This window comes from Miscanthus floridulus, chromosome 3, assembly GCF_019320115.1.
Source record: "Miscanthus floridulus cultivar M001 chromosome 3, ASM1932011v1, whole genome shotgun sequence".
NCBI lineage: Eukaryota > Viridiplantae > Streptophyta > Magnoliopsida > Poales > Poaceae > Miscanthus > Miscanthus floridulus.
In genome coordinates, this window is record NC_089582.1 from 78453 (window position 1) to 98385 (window position 19933).

At 45.4% G+C, this 19933-nt stretch overlaps 2 protein-coding genes across 2 annotated transcripts; both read left to right on the plus strand.

Moving 5' to 3' along the window:
• The first annotated feature begins 4740 nt into the window (after nt 1–4740).
• LOC136542923 (uncharacterized) lies at nt 4741–5925 on the plus strand. Its single transcript, XM_066535536.1, has one exon. The coding sequence runs from the start codon at nt 4741–4743 to the stop codon at nt 5923–5925; it is 1185 nt and encodes a 394-aa protein (XP_066391633.1).
• Nucleotides 5926–8903: 2978 nt separating this feature from the next.
• On the plus strand, nt 8904–9371 carry LOC136542924 (uncharacterized mitochondrial protein AtMg00810-like). Its single transcript, XM_066535537.1, has one exon. It carries the CDS (start codon nt 8904–8906, stop codon nt 9369–9371), a length of 468 nt encoding a protein of 155 aa, XP_066391634.1.
• The last annotated feature ends 10562 nt before the right edge of the window (nt 9372–19933 follow it).

Here is a 19933-nt window from a genome sequence, read left to right on the forward strand (position 1 = left end):
TCTTGTATATAGGATATTTTTGGCATGTTTGGTTTGTGCTCAAATGCAGCACTAGCACATGAAGTCCTTGCCAAGGTAGTTGCATAGGTTTTAACCAAACTTTGGTTTCAAAATGAACTGGATGGACAGAAGGGGCCACCTTGCCAACATTTTGGCATTGGAACAAAACCAAAATTGACAAAGTTTGGTAAGACAACATGTCACATATGTGGCACCACTCTTGGGCATCAAACCAAACAAGACAAGGATAAGTTAGTTACACACACCCTTAACATCTTTCTGAAGTGCACATCCCTTCTATAGATACTCCTAGTTTACTGAGAATATTTAAGTTACTTACCATAGTCTAAAGTCTAAAGATATGATGGCATTGGCTCGCCCTGTTCGTTTGGGCTTGTTTGGCTTATAAGCCGTATTTTTTTAGCCAACGAACAATATTTTTCTCTCACACCAAATCAGCCAACAGTACTTTCAGCCATGGCTTATCAGTCAAACAAGCCCAAACGAACAGGGCGAGCCTGCAGGCCTGCCACAATCTAAGGGTCTTCTAGAAGTAGGAGTAATATAATGGGTCTCCATCCATGGATACTGTGTGGTGACAGGTCGGTGATCCTTTATGTGTGGAGATCTGCAGATGCTGTGCTTGTAAAATCCATGAAGGCACAAGGTGCATGCATCATTGGCAAATAATGAAAGATGTGGTAGTCACTTTCCTGCAATTTCTCCCATATCTTTTATTATTTTATTTCTCCTTCACATGTTGTGAAATATTTTTGAACAGACATGTTGTGAATTAAACATGTGAACCATGATAATTCTGCAGAGGAAACCCAAAGAATAGGCTACTCGTACATCACACAGCCCAATAATTCTTGAGTTCATTCATCAAAGATTTGAAGTGACACTGCTTGACTGCAAATCATCTAAGAAAGACTTGGGTAGTAACAGTTCTGAAGGTCCACTGTATGTACGTGAATGATTAGGCAACTGAGAGCAACCTTGCTTTGTTATGGTAGGCAGGCAGGCAGGCAGGCATTGTTTTCAGATAAGCACATCAAGGCAACACCAGGATGCATGCGTGTTAGGTTTCGGTGGTAGGGGATGAAAGGCATATATGCATCCATGCCGTACTGGCTCATCAATAACTCAGCTCATCCATCCCATGGCCATGTGTGAACTGAAGGTCACTGTTTTGGCTTTCATGACGACATTGCAAAAATGCTGACTTGGTGGTCTAGGTTTGCTGCCGGTGCCCAATTATTTGTGGTAGGCTGGTGGATATAAACAACTACAGCAAAGAACTGCATGTTCTGGAGATTCTCATTTATCAGAAAAGTTGCAAAGGAATTATTCAGTCGTTGCTGGATCATTTATCAGAAAAGTTGCAAAGGAACTGCATAATTGTGCTGCTATTGACCAGATTGACATAAATAATTGGGCACCGGCAGGAAAAAAAAAACTAGACAAAAATATAAGTGAAATCTTGTATCTATATATATATAATGAAGCTGGGTGCAGAAGATGGCAATTGTGTTATCATTAAGTGAACATGTTTAGCAGCCTCGGTTGGCTTGCGTTGTTTGTTTGGTTGGATCCAGGCTTGCTGATCCCCTTGGTGATCAGAGAGGCTTGGATAGGGGGACATTCATTCCAGTTGGTGATTCCAGCTTTTGTATTTTTCCCCTGACATTCTCATGACGCAGTTATAAAAACTGGAATATGTACACAGCGCTGACATGTTACTCTCTGCAAATCAGCTGAGCTCCGCGCGTGGAGAGGCTGTCCAGTGTCCACGACAGCGTAAAGAAAATCTACTGTCCGATCTTTTTCAAGGTCCTAATTTACCTTGCGTCCAGCCTACGCGTACGTCAGCCATTGGAAGGTTGGAGAGAAACATTTCGGCCTAACTTGTGGCCCATGCCTTTTTTAAGTATAAGAATCTAATTAATACAACACCAACAAAAAACCCTCCCATTTATATCCTTTTCCATACCAAAAGCAAATCGTGGATAATTTGTCAATTCGTTGGATATCGAGTAAGGAAGTGAGGACCTTGCCATCTTGGTGAACCTGCCGCAAATCCTCAACCAAGCCAAACTGATACCCTATCTGCCCTGAAATATGATAGATTTTCTATTGTTCTGAGTATGTTTTAACTTATGATAAATATATTTTCCCCTATGTATATCAAAACGGAAGGAATCTATAAACTCTATAAATCTAAACCCCACTAGCTATTTCTCTAAACATGCAAGTTGTCCACCTAATCAATCCACTATCGGATGCATTTATGACCAACTAGCATTTGCAATTATGATCTACATGTCAGCAAGACACATCATCCACTAACATGCATTTAGTTGTCCACATTAGCGTGCCACGTCATCCACTAACATTAACTTATAATTGTTGATCCCTTTGTATAAGTAATTTTATTCTAAATCATCAGCAATTTCCGTGACAACGCACGGGGTATTCACCTAGTATCTTACAATCTTATTACTATGAGTTTTTTTAATAATGGAATAAATGTTCAGCTTCATCCTTGCTCACAAGTGAGGAATTAGACCACCTTATTACAAAAGAAGTTCTCACACTCATGTTTAAAGCAGACTCACAAAAATAATAGAAAATCAGTTCGTAATCTTAGACACAGTGGGCCATCTTAGACATAGTGGGCCATCCATAGGAGGAAAAAAAACCTAGAGCCGATGTCTATAGGTCTGACAGGCATTTTAGATGCATTCTTTCTTATCTTCACCTCGCTGCAATTGACCTCAAAACCAGAAGCAATGTGTCCTGAATAAGACTTGCAAAAATATTTTAGACTGTACTTGTGAAAAACACTATCATTTCTAGTGAGCCATAAGGACCAATAGAAGGTGGCCACCCCTACTAGTAATAACAAGCTTAAATCTTTTCCACACTGCTTATACCAATTCCTAAAAAGGTTTGCCACAGTTCGCGGTGGGGGAAGTTCAAACACCATATGCAACGCACGCCAAAGGAATTTAGCATATTTCACTCAAAAAAGATATGTTGAATAGTTTCAAAATTACTGCAAAAACAACAATATTTGTTTCCTTGTCAATTTCTTTTAGTTAGGTTGTCTTTAGTTAATATTACGTCTTTTTGAGGAACTAAAGAAATATCCTAATTTTAAGAGGTACTTTTACTCTCCAAATTTCCTGTATTACCATGATGTCATTAGTAATTAGGTATCTATACATCAACCTAACTATAAAACTAACACTTTTACTTAAAGTCCATATGATAGTATCCTTCTCTGCTTGTAAGTTTACATTCTGTCATACTTGCAATCAGATTACTAAGGGGAACAGTGTTGAATACTTCGGCTATTGTTGCATATTTTTTGTGAACTATGTTGAACAAATTCGGGAATTTGTAGCTTAGGGAACCCACCCTTAATCTACACAATTTGTAGCTTAAGGATTGATCCTTCGTCGCCATTAAGCCCATCCAAAAATGAGAATCCTCAGCTTTTTCTTATGAACTTGAGAAAGTGTTTTATTTTTTAGGTACTTATTTTGCAATAATTCGTGTCACGTTCTATCTTCATGACAAAGTGTGTATAACCATTCACTGAGGAGACGCTTATAAATCTAGATTCTGAATTCTTAACCATCCTTGTTCCCTAGGTTGGCACGCTAAACCTCATTTTAAGTCTATATTTTTTTCTTATACTGATTATTTTGCCAGAAAAACTCTTAATCTATAATATTCTATTTTTTTTAGAATCCCTCGACGTACCTCGAAGAAAGAGCATATACATAGTTAAACTGAAAATCACTAAAATAATTACACAAGCCTACCACCGATTGATAAAAACATACGTTTTCAACTACAAAGTTAGACGACGACAACTAATTGCTTAGAATTTGTCCACACCATGTATGTCCAGAAGATAAATCAAGGCCATCTCGATCTCGCTAGACTGGACCTAGCTCTAGCTGCCATCCTGTTCTACTCGCTAGACTGGACCTGGCTCTAGCTTGCATCCTGTTCTAAGATCAACACATCTTGCAAGCCATGACGTTGACCGGGACTACCTTTTCTGGGTCCCTTCGTCGTGGAGATGATTTGATTGGGACTATAGCTCACGCAGCATTGCCGGGCTTTGATGCTGCTGCACGGCACGTACGGGACCATATGTATAGATGAATATAGGCAGCCGAGTTTTTTTTTTTACTCAGCAGCCACTTATGGCCCTGTGATTAAAACCAAGTGCTCAGCTAAAAAAGAGGAAACAAGCCTACTTTCATAATCATAATGTATTACCTCTGTCTCAAAATAAAATAACTTTTAGAGTGATCCTAAGTAAAATAATTTCAAGTTTAATCAAATTTATAGAGAAAAAATACACCAATATTTATGACACCAAATTAGTATAACTAGATATATCATGAAATATATTTTCATAACGTATTTCTTTAGTATCATAAGCGATGCTATTTGTTAGATTACCGTAGTGTCTCCTTGGTTATTGTGTTAGTTACTCCTAATACTCTGCTATGCGCCACCCTATGTGGGCTTAGCCCCTGGCCTTCCTAGGCTAAGGCTCTATATATTTGTAATCCCTGTGTAAACATAATTCAAGTCAGTTGGCATTCTGGCTTCATGGTATCAGACGTCTAATTCGGGTCCTGTGTCGACCCTTCCTCTCCCGCCCACCTCTCCTCTGCTTCCACCCCTTCCTCTCCTCTGCTTCCGCTCGCGCCCATGGCCGCTTTAGCCGCCGCACCGCCTCCTCTCACCAGCGATTCCAGCACCGGCGCCTCGGCTGCCGCAGCCGCTGCTACTGCCGCCAACGCGGCCCTGCTGCGCGACGATGCCACCGCGGCCGCCCTGCGGCTCGAGGAAGAAGCCACCGCCACTCGAGCAGCCAACACCGAGCGCGCCGTCCAGCTCCAGAAGGAGGCGGACCTTCTCAAGTCCGCCGTCGCCGCCCAGGAGCACGTCCGTGCTGCTGCCGACACCCTGTCCAAGGAGCGCGCACAGGCCGACGCCCTGAAGGCGCAAGCGGCTGCCATCCGGGAGCGACTTCGTCTAGAGGCCATCCACGACGATGAAGCTCACGACGACGACGAGCACTCTGTCTCCTCTGAGGCTGCTGCTATTGCGCACCTGCACAGCCAGGCCTGCGCCGTCCAGAACATCAAGTATCTGGTACCCATCGTCCTCGACCTCAAGTCCCCCCACTACTCCAAGTGGCGTGGCTACCTTCTCCTTGCTCTTGGTCGGTACTCCCTGAAGGACCATGTCCTCAGCGACGATTCCCGCCCCACCGATCCAGTCTGGTACCGCATGGACTGCGTGGTCGTCTCCTGGATCTTCAACAGCATCTCCACCGACCTCCTCGACATCATCCACGAGCACGACGGTGTCACTGCTCGGGTGGCTTGGCTCGGGGTTGAGCAGCAATTCCTGGGGAACCGTGAGTCTCGGGCTTTGCTCCTTGATGCTGAATTCCGCAACCTCTCTCAAGGCGATCTCTCCGTTGATGACTACTGCCACAAGATGAAGGGCATGTCTGACGCCCTCGCTGATCTTGGTGAACCCCTCAACGACCGCACACTGGTGCTGAACGTCCTGCGGGGCCTCAATGAGCGGTTCCAGTTCATGGCTCAACTCATCACTCGGCAGAAGCCGTTCCCTCCGTTTGCGGACGTCCGCACTGATCTTCGTCTCGCCGAGCTCAACATGGTGCAGCCCTCAGCGGCTCCTTCTGCCCTTTTCGCCTCCTCATCAAGTAGGTCGCCCTCCACTGCGCCGGCACCCAGTTCTGCCTCTCCGCACCCCCCTCATCCTCAGGGCATGCTCCCTACCGGTAGGGGCTCTTCAGGCAGTGGCCGTGGCCGGCGTCGCCGCGGCGAGCGCAACCAGGGCAACCAAGGCGGCCCCTAGTGGCCGTCCCTCTACAACCCGTGGTCCGGATCCATTCACATGTGGCCCGGCCCCACGCCTGGCGGTCCTCGCACTCCACCAGCACGCGCCGGCGTCCCTCCTCCTCAGCAGCACGCCATGATGGCTGGCATGCCTTCCCCTGGCTACCTGGCACCTCCACCAGGGCCGGGCCTCTACTCACCGCCGCTGCTACCTACTCCTCATGCGCCACCTCCAGTGTGGTCTCCCTGGGATCCTCATTCCCTCGCCCAGGCTTTCAGCACCGTCTCGCTCACTCCACCCACTCCACCGAACAGCACGGACTGGGTTTTCGACTCCGGCGCCTCCAACCCTGGTATTGTTACCCGCACATCCTCTTCCCCCTTTCCCCCCTCCATCGTGGTGGGTAATGGTGCCACTCTCCCTGTTGTTGGCACTGGCTACTCGATCATTCCCGGTCCTTTTCGCCTTAACAATGTTCTTCTTGCTCCGGGCATTATTAAAAACCTTTTATCAGTTCACCAATTCACTACTGATAATCATTTTTCTATTGAGTTTGACCCTTCTGGCATTTCTGTGAAGGATCTTTGTACCAGGAACGTCCTCCTTCGATGTAACAGCTCGGGCCCCTCTACACCTTGTAGCTACCATCGACGCCTTCTGCTCCCTGCACTCTTGTCGCCACTCCTTCATCGTCCATCTGGCACCGCCGTCTTGGTCACCCCGGCAAGGAAGCTCTTCAATGCCTCACTCACTCTTCTTCGATCGCCTGCAGTCAGCCTGCTGACGACCATTTATGCCATGCCTGTCAGCTAGGACGTCATGTGCGTCTTCCGTTTACTAGTTCTTCGTCGAGGGCTTCCAAACCATTTGATCTGATACATTGTGATTTATGGACATCGCCTGTTCTCAGTGTATCTGGATTCAAATATTATTTAGTTATCCTTGATGATTTTTCTCATTTTCTATGGACCTTTCCACTTCGCCTTAAGTCGGACACCTTTTCCGCTCTTTCTAGTTTCTTCGCGTATGTTCGTACTCAATTTGGGTGCCCCATCAAATCTGTCCAATGTGACAACGGTCGCGAGTTTGACAATTCTGTCTCCCACATCTTCTTCCTCTCTCACGGTGCCTCTCTTCGCATGTCATGTCCCTACACCTCTCAGCAAAATGGCAAAGCTAAGCGCACCCTCCGCACCACTAACAATGTCATCCGCACGCTACTCTTCCAAGCGTCCATGCCCCCCTCCTACTAGGCCGACGCCCTTTCCACTGCCACATATGTTCTTAACCGTCTTCCCACCAAGACCCTCAACATGACTACTCCCTTCTTCGCACTCCATGGTACTCCACCCTCCTACCATGAACTTCGAGTTTTTTGGTGCACCTGCTATCCCAACCTCACTGCCACCACCCCCCACAAACTTGCCCCACGCTCCACTTTGTGTGTCTTCATCGGCTACTCCCCCGATCACAAAGGCTACCGGTGTCTCGACCTCACCTCCAACCGTGTCATCATCTCTCGTCATGTCATCTTCGACGAGATGACTTTTCCTTTCTCTGGACACCGGACCTCACCTCCCGAAGAGCTTGACTTTCTAACTAATGGTGAGCCTCTACCAGCTCTTTCACCTTCTGCAGGTACATCTGTGCGGCCTCTCGACGCCCCTCTGCAGACCGTGCCGCAGGCTGCGTCCGAGTTGCCTGATGACACATCATCGGTGCTCTGGCCCCTCAGCCCGGCTGGGCCAGCGTCCCGGCCTCCTCCACCAGGCTTCTCCGCGCCTCGGCACGCACCGCCCGTGGCACAACAGCCACAAACGGTGCCTTCAGCGCCCTCCCAGGTGCTCCCGTCGGCACCAGCAGCACCCCCTGTGCTGCCTCTGGCAGCTGCCCCGGCCCCAGCAGCACCCCCTGTGCCGCCTCTGGCAGCATCCCCAGTGCCCCCTGTGGTCCTGCCTGCTTCCCGTTTCAACAACGTCTACTCCCGACGCCCTTCACCAGCTGCTCCTCCTTCCCCGCCGACACCACCACCAGCTGCCGCTCCTCCTCGCCGCTCCAACATCATCCCATCTCCACCATAGTTCATCAAAGCTGATCCTCCACGTCCTGTTGGTGCTGTCCCCATCCCACCGGTCGACAATACTCATGGCATGATGACCCGTGGGAAGTCTGGATACATACAGTCGCACCTCCATCTCCACGCCGAGGCTCTATCCTCGATTCCCCGGTCTTGCCACGACGCCCTTACTGATCCTCACTGGCGTCGCGCCATGGAAGATGAATATGCTGCTCTCATGGAAAATCACACTTGGAACCTTGTTCCTCGCCCCGACAAGGCCAACGTGGTCACAGGCAAGTGGATTTTCAAACATAAATTTCACGCTGATGGCTCGCTGGACAGATACAAGGCTCGTTGGGTTCTTCGTGGCTTTACACAGTGTCCCGGTATTGACTACGATGAAACATTCAGCCCCGTTGTCAAACCTGCAACTGTTCGCACAGTCCTCACTTTGGCTCATTCCCGGGACTGGCCAATTCATCAACTAGACGTCAAAAATGCTTTTCTCCATGGGACTCTTTCAGAAACAGTGTACTGCTCTCAGCCAACAGGGTTCGCCAACTCAGCTCTTCCTCAGCACGTCTGCAGGCTCAACAAATCTCTCTATGGCTTGAAGCAAGCCCCCTGTACATGGTATAGCCGTTTTGCTTCATTCTTGCTCTCCCTGGGTTTCACTGAAGCAAGATCAGATACATCTCTCTTTGTTTACCGTCGCGGTACAGAGACCATTTATTTGCTGCTCTATGTGGATGACATTGTGCTCATTGCATCCTCCCAGCAGCTCCTTCGCCGGGTCATTGATGCTCTGATGAAGGAATTCGCCATGAAGGATCTTGGCCCACTTCACCACTTCCTTGGCATGGCAGTCCAACGACGGGGTGACACTTTATTTCTCTCCTAGCACCAATATGCTCTAGACATCCTGGCTCGCCATGGCATGAGTGACTACAAACCATGCTCCACCCCTGTTGATACCTACGCCAAGGCTTCTGCTGATGATGGTCCTCCTGTTGCTGATCCCACAGCCTACCGTAGCCTTGTGGGAGCTCTTCAGTACTTGACCTTCACCCGGCCCGACATTGCTTATGTCGTCCAGCAAGTTTGCCTTCACATGCACGATCCTCGGGAGTTTCACTTTGTTGCTGCCAAACGGATCCTCCTCTATCTCCAGGGTACTCTTGATCATGGTCTCATTATTCCTCGGACTTCTCCGACACAGCTCGTCGTCTACACTGATGCTGACTGGGCTGGCTGCCCGGACACTCGCCGATCCACCTCTAGTTATGTTGTATTCCTAGGTGGCAGCCTTATCTCCTGGTCTTCTAAACGACAGCCCACTGTCTCTCGCTCTAGCACTGAGGCAGAGTACCGTGCTGTCGCCAACGGCGTCGCTGAAGCTTCCTGATTGCGGTAGCTTCTCCAGGAACTACACCACCCACTCGACTCCGCCTGCATCGTCTACTGTGACAACGTCAGCGCCGTCTACCTCTCCACCAACCCTATACAATATCAGCGCACCAAGCATGTGGAAATCGACCTCCATTTCGTCCGAGAACGCGTTGCCATTGGTGCTGTCCGTGTGCTTCATGTGCCCACCACCTCCTAGTTCACTAATGTCTTCACCAAGGGTCTTCCTTCTTCTGTGTTTCAAGAATTTCGTTCTAGTCTGAATGTCCGCTCTAGTGACGTTCCGACTGCGGGGGGGGGGGGGGGGGGGGGTTAGATTACCATAGTGTCTCCTTGGTTATTGTGTTAGTTACTCCTAATTACTCTGCTATGCGCCACCCTATGTGGGCTTAGCCCCTGGCCTTCCTAGGCTAAGGCTCTATATATTTGTAATCCCTGTGTAAACATAATTCAAGTCAGTTGGCATTCTGCCTTCACTATTATTTCCTATAAAATTGATCAAACTTGCAATTTGATTTCGGTGATTCTAAAAATTGTTTTTTAGAACAGAGATAGCATGTTATTAGATAACCTAATTCTCAATGCTCAGGATGGTAAGTAAGCTAATTCTTCTAGTAGTATAGCTAGCTATACTTTTCTGAAAAAATAGGTACGACGACCATGGCATGTCCAGAAGATAAAGGCCATCCCTAGCTACCATTCGGTCCAAAGATCAACATACATGGTGTAGCCATATGTTGGGACCTTGGGGGACAACCTTTTTCTGTGTCTCTAGTCTCTACCGTCACAGAAGATTTGATTGGGACTGGATCTCACGCAGCACTGCCGGCCTTTCATGCTAGGCAGCGGAGCTTTACTGCCAGAATTCCAGAGGAATTAACCCAACTTTTGGAAGTAAAAGCAATTCATATTTGAAACCAAAATATGCCGCAGAATTTAACGCATGTTGCTTGATTCCACCACCTTAAACCTAGCGGAACCAAATAATGAAACGCATGCCACGCACGCACGTTCTCAAAAGAAAAACGAAAATAAAACATTACACGTATCACTCAAAGTTATTTTATATAAACACATCAGATCCGTTCCAGAATTTTGACCATTTGAGTCCTTTGAACTTTATATAGTACCCTATTGTACATATACATATACTATAGCAATGTTGATTATTGTTTTCTTTTTTGTGTGAACCGTGAACGTGACGCTACATTTTGTGACTATATTATACTTCCTTTGTTCCAAATTATAAGACATTTTGTCATTTGTAGATGCATATATTTTATTATGTATCTAGATATAATATATATCTAGGTACATAGAAAAAACTATGAATCTAAAAAACCCAAAACTGGAACGGAGGGAGTATTATACTCATGATAGAGAAGACCTTTCGTACGTTATAACCACCGTATCTTCTTCACTCTTGACATTTATACACCAGTACACGTGAGGGTGGACATCAATTTGATTCTGTTGACGTTGAAGATGACCCCAAGCCAACACACCGGCAGGGCCTTGGACGCCCAAAGAGATTGCACACAACCTGCAACGCAGCAAGAACGCGACGTAATCGATCAAACCGATCTAGAGACCGATGAGACCGATGTAGAACCTGTTCTCGTCTGGAAAAGCTCTCGAACTTCTCCCGGGAAGACCCATCGGGGAGGATCTCCTAGGACCAGCAAGGTCGCCTAGGATGCCGTTGAATCTCGCCAGAAAACTCAACAAAGAGCAAGAGGGGTTGAGAGAGGGGAATTAGGGCAAAAGGAGTTGATAGATTGGTTTGTATGACGATTGGATAGATGGGAACTCAATCGGCCATGATCATCTCATATATATAGAGGGGGTGGTCTTATCCCAGTAGGAAACCTCCCCAAGACTTAATCTCCAAGTTTCCCATGAGTTTGGAAGAGTTGGGATCGAGTTTGGACTCTCACTGATTCAGACTGCGAAAATCAGAAGTTCTGACAGGGGGTCAGAAGTTCTGATTTTCGCGTAAAGCCAGCACCTCCAGGCAAACATCAGAAGTTCTGACGGGGGTCAGAAGTTCTGATTTCCGCACAAAGCTAGCACTTCTAGGCGAAAATCAGAAGTTCTAATAGGTGGTCAGAAGTTCTGATTTTCGCACAAACTCAGAACCTCCAAGCGAAAATCAGAGGTTCTGACAAGGGGTCAGAAGTTCTGGTAAGGTGAGATTTTCTTGAGGGAACAACTACTTCATCCAAACTCCGAATTAGGCGTTCCATATATGTTTTTTGACCGTCTTAACGAGAGGAACGCAATGGTGAAGTCAGTTCCATATTTTGACAACTTCACAAAATAGAAAATTTTGTTTGTCAACATATGCCCTCTATTTTCAGGTGAATGATGCATAAACCTGAAAACACTTAATCAAACAAAACAAAGCCAAGCAGCGACGATACCCATCTCATCGGCTGCTCAGCGACTAAGGGCGATGTATACATCGGCCATTTTTATTCTAAGGGCGATACATGTATTGGCCATTGTTCGGAGAGCACTTAGGCTTCTTGCCAAACATTTGAAAAGTATCTTTTCAAATACCTCCCATTGATTGCTCTTGTGAGACGTTCACCTTGTAATGTCTCTAGCAAATAAGAATTACCGTATATGACTTTGATCACTTTGTAAGGACGCTCCCAATTTGGTGACCACTTGCCAAACTGATTGCTCTTAGATCCAATTGGTAGTATGGTTTTCCATACTAATTCTTCCACTTGGAAGGATTTGCTCTTGACTTTTTTGTTGTATGCTTTGGCAACTCAAGCTTTATCTTTCTCTGTTTCCTTGAGAGCTTTTAATCTCATATCAGTCACCTCATCGATGTTATTCATCATCAAATCATGATACACAACAGCTGATAGATCATTTTGTTTAGCAAGCCTATATGCATCCAAATTCACCTCGATAGGCAACACGGCCTCTTGACCATATACTAACTCAAAAGGAGTAACCTTTGTAGCACCATGCCTTGAAATACGATGTGCCCATAGAGCCTCAGACAAAACTTCATGCCACCTCTTTGGATTCTCCTCAATCTTCTTTTTGATGAGCTTGATCAAAATCTTATTATTAGACTCAGCTGGCCATTGGCTTGAGCATAATATGGAGATGAATTAAGCAACTTGATCTTATATAATTTGGCAAATTCCCTCACTTCTTTGGACACAAACGAGGTCCCTTGATCTGTAGTTAATGCTTGAGGGATGCCGAATCTATGAATAATATGCTCAGTGATGAACTCAATTACCTCCTTGTGAGTCATATTCTTTAAAGAAACTGCTTCAGTCCACTTAGTAAAGTAATTCATAGCAACCAACACAAATCGGTATCCCTTTGAAGATGGGGATGTATTTGGCCAATGAAGTCTAGCCCCCAACCACGAAAAGGCCATGGTTTGATGATAGGATGAAGCATAGCAGCAGGCACAAGCTGAATATTTCTAAACTTCTGGCACTCTTCGCATCCTCTATAGTAACGAAAGCAATCGGACATCATAGTAGGCCAATAAAAACCGGCTCTACGCAATAACCACTTCATTTTTGGGCCCGATTGATGCGTACCACAAATGCCTTCATGGACTTCTCCCACAGCCACTCTTGCCTGATCTGATCCCAAGCACTTAAGCAACAAGTCTTCGGCAGTTCTCCGATAGAGTTTATCATTATGCAACACATACTTGAAAGCGCTCCATCAAACACTTTTATCAACCTTAGCACTTGGATCACGTAAATATCTCAACAAGGGAGTCCTCCAATCTTCTAAATCGGCCTCAACATCACTGAAAGTTACATCAGGCAGATTTGGTAGCTTCTCGGGCGAATTGACCGGGCTGGTCATAGGGGAGTCGGCTGAGCCAACTTGGAGGTGTCAGCTTGGCCGACTAGGGTAGTCGGCTTAGCTGACTGGGCTTCAGCTGAGCCGACTGGTCTGCACCTGCATAGGAAAAATTGAAATTTTTATGCATCGACTGTTCTTGAATATGGAAATTACGCCCATCGACGTAATAGCCAGATGCTTGTTGAGCTAACATGTTGGCCTTTTGATTTTCATGCCTTGGAATATGACGAATTCGGAATTCTGCAAAATAGTCAATAACATCAAGACAAGCTCTTAGTGATCCTTCTAAACATTGAAATTCACCAACAACTTGCTATACCACCAGCAAGGAATCACCATAGGATTCAACATGTTTTACTTCCATGGACCGCAACATGATCAACCCGAATAATAAAGCTTCATATTCGGTTTGATTGTTGGTACCAGAGAAATCTAATCGGCTTGACATCCCAATTTCAGCACCATTAGGAAAAACAAGAATAATATCAACACCTTGGCCATCTATACAAACTGATCCATCAAAGTATAATTTCCATGGAGTAAAAGTAAGGTAATTAACTTTATCATCTAAATCAATACCATGCTCAACAATAAAATCAACAAGATCTTGACCATTCAATGTTTTCAATGGTTCAAAAGTCAAGTCATATTCTATTAGTGTGTATGCCCATTTGTCTATCCTTCCACGAAGAATTGGCCGATATAACATGTGCTTTATCACAACGGCCTAGCAAGCAACAACACATGCACTAGACAAAAGATAATGTCTCATCTTAGCACAAGCAAAGTACAATGATAAGCATAATTTCTCTATATGGGCATACCTTGTCTCAGGATCAAGAAGACGGCGACCAAGATAAGCAATCACATATTCTTTACCTTCGTCTTCTTGAGTAAAAACAGCCCCAATTATCTTCTCTTCGGCAGCAATATATAATTTGAAAGGAACTCCTCTTCTAGGTGCACGAAGAACCGGTGGTGTTGACAAATATTCCTTTATTTTCTCAAATGCCTCTTGTTGCTTTGCCCCCCAAGTGAATTTAGATTCATCCTTCAGCTTTAATATGGGGGTGAAAGGAATAATTTTCCTGGACAAGTTAGCAATAAATCTTCTCAAGTAGTTCACCTTCCCTAAGAACTTTTGCAAGTCCCTCTTGCATGTAGGCGCCTGAACATTCTTGATCTTCTCTATCCTCTTGGGATCAACCTCTATGCCTTTATCATGAATAATAAAGCCTAAGAACTTTCCAGCCGATACTCCAAAAGCACATTTGAGTGGGTTCATCTTCAATCCATAGCGGCGCATCCTCTCAAAAGCAAGACGCAAATCGGCCAAATGAGATTTATGGGCAGCCGATTTAATCACAATATCATCAATGTATACCTCCATAATCACCCCAATTAGATCATGGAAAATCAAATTCATAGCCCTTTGATAAGTAGCACCTACATTCTTCAGCCCAAACATCATCACAACCCACTCAAAGAGACCAACAAACCCAGGACATATGAAGGCCGTCTTAGACATGTCTTCCTCAGCCATGAAAATCTGATTATAACCGGCATTACCATCAAGAAAGCTAATAATCCGGTGTCCTAAGGCATCATTGATAAGCATATCGGCTATAGGCATAAGATATTCATCTTTTGGAGCAGCTCTATTCAGATCTCTAAAATCAATACAGACTCTGATCTTCCCAGAATCCTTTGTAACACCCTGGTGTTATTCTTGCCTAATTGCACTTGCATTTCATATTCATGAGCATCATTCATCAATTCATGAGCATATGTCACTTGAAACATGGGAAACATGACTTTGAAACAAATGTATCATTTCAAGTGTTTTCATCATTTTAGCACTTTTAGTGCTTGATTATTGTATGACCAATGTGTGATATAGCTAAATCTATTGTTAAACATCTTAGCTATGCTTAGAAAGTCATTAGGAACAATGTTCAAGTTGATCATTTTGCCCAATTAAGATTTCAAATCATGGTTTGACTTGTTTTGACCCTAGGACTTTTTGGTTTGACTGTTTAAAAAGTACCACTTGGAATGTTTGCATGTCAGAGCAACCTAAAACAAAGTTGTAGCAAATTACATAAGGAACAAAAGTTATTTTGTGACCAAGTCATGAAAATGTGCACAACATGCTCAAAATGGTCCCACAAGTCAGAATTTGGGTTGATTTCAACACTTAGAAATTTCTAAGTGTAAGTTTCAGTTTTCAGTTTCTTGAACCCGACTTTGACATGATTTTACTCTCTGTCCTTTGCGAATTAGGTCTTGATCATTTAAGATGAATTACAGATGGTACTTAGAGCTACCACTCTTGTGTAGATGGTATGAGCTAATACTTCACGGTTTAGTAGAAAGAACGTTGTCAAATGGCGTCGTCAGGCTCTGATCGCGGGTCTGATGATCGTCTTCGTCAGGCCGAGTGGCCGACCGCCGTCAGGCCCAGTGCGCCAAGTGGAGTCCGTACGCCGTCGCAGCCCCCGCAGGTCAGACCGTCGCTGCCACGACATCGCCACGCGCCCCGCAGCTGGCCTATTTGGTTCGCCCGCGCTCCTTCGCATCGTCAGTCCCCTCCGAGCCGAGCTCGCGCTTCCGCCATTGCCGCAGGGAGAGTCGCCGCTGCTCAGCTCGCTCGCCTCCGTGTCGTTGCCGCCTCCAGTTAGCGCTCAGCTCCGTCTTCACCTCCCCTAGCTACTCCATCTCACCGTCGAGCCGGATAACCCAAGGTAGTGGCCTAATTGAGTTCCCGCCGCCACCGCAACTCGCCGGAGTTGGAGCTCACCGTGGCTAGCACGGCACAGCTTCTCTCTGCCTTCCCTACCTCTTGTTTTGTCTTCTCCGTCGCGCGCTATTGCTCGAGTGATGGTGTCACCGTCCTCGCCGGCTCCGTCTGGCCGGAACGCGGCCGCGCACCGCCGTGCGCCATGGCCGAGCCGCCGCGCTCCGTGGCTGGAGTGCTTAGGGGTCAGTAGGGAGCAAGGTTAGGGTACCAATCGACGCGGTTCTTCACGTAGGTCACGTTGGTGCCGTCGGTTTCGCCGGGGAGATCACCGTCGGCGAGCTCGATCATCGCCGCGCCGACGTGTGCCGTCTCCCCTGTTTTGTGTCATTGACACGGGGGTCCCGCGTGTCAGCCGCCGAGCCAAAGAGAGCCAGGCTTGGGCTGCGTCGTGTCGTGGGCCGTCGGGTCCCTTCGGGCCGGCCCAGCAACACTTAAGCGAATTGTTTTCCATTTATTATTTGTTATTTGAAATCAAGAATGGTTTGAAAAATGTTTGGATGATCAAACTTGTTCCAAATTTGTTGAAACAAAATTTGCTAGGTTCCTTATCACCAGATCTACTTGGGAAAAATTATGCATGTCATTTTTGAGATACTTTTCTGTAGAACTTTATTTAATCATGAATATTGCTGATCACTTGAAAAATATGTAGAAAAATATATAGGCTTCAGAAAAATATGATTTCAAGTTTGTTAATCTTCTTGTGTCATGTACTCCTTAGGAAAAATATGTTTCATGCATGTGCTGTGGAAAAATTTTGAGGTGTAGTTCAAGCTCCTTTTATAACTGATTTTTGTTATTTTTGCTAGAGAGCAAACTTTGTATAAAACATGCATGTGGTAATTTTTGTACAGTCACTATATGCTATTAAGAACTTAGGAAAAATACTAATTCTGTTGTTTGACACTTTTCATAGTACAAAGTAATTTCATGCTCATTTTTATGCTATAGCTTGTCATTTTTGTGTAGGATGGTTTACTTATCCAAATGCCATGAAATTTTTATGGTAGTCTGTTTAGGGTAGTAGTATGCTACTGCAATTTTCTCAGATTTTTAGGAGCATCAGAAACATAGGTTGCTATTCAAACCTATTATTAACTAGGGTTTAAGCCAGTGTCGCTTTAAGTGTGATTAAGAAAGTCGTAAAGCTTTGGTGTATCTTTGAAGCATTTCATAAGATAGGTTAACTTAACATATTAGTAGTAGAAGAGAATGCAGTAGATGACATGTGCTTGTAGTATAGTTCTTCGATGATGTTGACTACCTTGCATTTCAACATATCCATTGCATTCATCTCCTTCGATGCACCGTTTGCATAATCACTTTCACGCATTGCATCATACAGGATCGCAAACCGAGAACCCAGTCGTCATACCCGAGGAGCCCGAGGAGCAGCTCGAGGTGCAGCAGCAGGAAGTGCCAGAAGCCGACGAGGAGGACGTTGAGGAACTTCCGGAGTGCCCCGATCACCGTCCGAGCTCCTTCGAGAGAGGCAAGCCCCGGAGCATTTTTCTCCCGGTTTGCAATTAATCAATTAAATGCTTTACTTTAATTGATGCATTACGTTCAGGAGTTGTTTGCAACCGTTGCTGCATTATACCTTGTTTACCTTTGTTATACTATATCCTTGTTACCCTGGTATCCGCAGTCGAGTCAATGCTTAGCTGGCTTAGACCGGTAGAAGTCGGGTGATTTCCTGTCACCTGCGAGCTATAGGTGGTTACCTGGATCTGCTTGGATGACTATGAAGTCATAGTATAACTAAGTGTTAAATGAAGTTGAGACCGGACGGAGACTTGCAGAGTTTTGAACTGTAGTGTTTCCGTCTGTGTCGATTAAGGACCGACCGTTGTTGGGCCTCGAGTCATGTTGAACGCATGCCTTACATTTAGCTGGCCGGATAAAGTACCTTCCGACCGCGAAGCTGGGAGATTTTTCGGGCCGAGTAGATTGCCCGCAACGCACTGTACCGGAGCAGGTGTGGTAGGACACGGGGGCGGGATGATAAGACCAAAGTGCAGTCGGTCGGCCCCCGGGTACATGTGGTTCCTGGCAAACTCGAGATTCCTGGAAAGTTGACTCGGTGATCAATATCTCACTTTAGCGGGTGAGTGAGGTTTGTGTAAGGAATAAATCACCAGCTGGTTAGGAATCGATTCGAATCGCCATCGCTCCTGGATAGTGAGCACTTGACTTGAGTTACTTCATCGTAGTAAATGCTATGGAACACTTGGACAGTTATAGTGAATATGACAGTATGGAAGTTGTTTAATGATCATTGGTTATCATTCTCTGCTTAATCACATGTTTACTCTAGCATAGGTGCAAACCTAGTTGACAGGTTAATAATAATTAACTTGGCAATAATGCTTTTAGACAGGTTCTTGAATTGCTAAAAATGCTTCTTTTTGCAAATGAGTCAGCTACCCTACTATAAAGCCCTTCATAATCCTTGGTGTCATTATTTTCGGTTATGTCGGGTAAGTCTGGCTGAGTACATTCTCGTACTCAGGGTTTTATTCCCACTTGTTGCAGATGGGCAAATGTACTATGGCTACTGTATCAACTGCCTGTATCCTGCGATGGGTGATGCTTAGGACCATGGGCATGGTCATTCCTTACGTCTCATCTGATGCTTTTGTTGGAGATGATCATTTGCTGGCACTATATTTGAACTCCGTGTGAGTGTGTGTGGTTTTAAGCAAATGACTTCCGCTACTTTTTATTCGAACTTGTTTTGTAATAACTATGTTTAAACTCTGATGTATCTGTTATGCAAACTTTTATGTAATATGTGATTGGTGACCGCTAAACTTAGTACGATCATGGCTGGGACATGAGTTGGTTTGAAATCCTTCGTGATTTCACGGACTACCGGGTTATACGGGCTTAAGTTTGCTAAAGCGTCTGCGCTGGCGGATGATTTTCTTACTTAATTTCGTATAATTGGTCGGTTCTGTCACAGCTGGTATCAGAGCATGGTTTAGCGTGTTACTGTTCACAAGTGTATTTAAAACAAAAAGGCATTGGAAAACGTGATTTTAAAACTATAAAGTGTGCCAGTGATCATATCCGTTATGCCTAGTTAAGGACTTTAGGTGGCTTAATTAAGTACTAACTGGGGTTCTTGCATCATATTTCTCTTTCGTCGCTCATACGGCGTGCTATTGTATGAGTGCCACTTGTTTGAGTGGTAATGAATGGATCAATTGCCTCTACGCCTCGGTAAGTGTGAGTTGTGAGAGCATGATCGGATACACCGCCGATCTAGGGTGAATGCTTATATGATACTGGAGTAATTACATGTTCTATGCATGTTTTACCAAGGTATCTCATGTGAGGGTCTTCCGTCTGTGGAGGCGATGCCATCATTAGGATGATGATTCGGGTAGTTACTACCGTTGTACACGTATCTGGGGATTCATGTAGAGCGTGTAGATAAAATTTTACTGCTTTTATGCATTCATTGGGAATTGGGCTGAAATGAATCTTCTGCAGGTACATAACAACGCTATCGTGTAGAACGTATTAGCTACGTAAATGAGAGATCGTTGTTATGCCACCGAATTCGTCGTTAGAAATTATTTATTTCCTAAGTTTGTGAGAACGTACGACCCGTACATACATCATGTACTTGTGCATCTCATTCATCTCATGCATACCTCCCCTTATAAATTGATTATCTCATTTTGATAAAAGTTGTATCACCTAAAATATGTTTCCCCGAGGTAATAAGAGAGCTTTTGCTACAGATGGCCCGCACGAAGCAGACCGCCCGTAAGTCCACCGGAGGAAGAGCACCTCGACGTCCGTTGGCCCTGAGGGAGCACCGCACCACGGACACCTTCTTGAGCGAGTTTGGCATGCCGACTTTGCTTTGGAGAGTGCTCCATGATGTGGGG

Excerpts from the sequence above, each read along its gene's own strand:
- LOC136542923 (XM_066535536.1), top strand. The coding sequence starts at position 4,741 with ATGGCCGCTTTAGCCGCCGCACCGCCTCCTCTCACCAGCGATTCCAGC.
- LOC136542924 (XM_066535537.1), top strand. The coding sequence starts at position 8,904 with ATGAGTGACTACAAACCATGCTCCACCCCTGTTGATACCTACGCCAAG.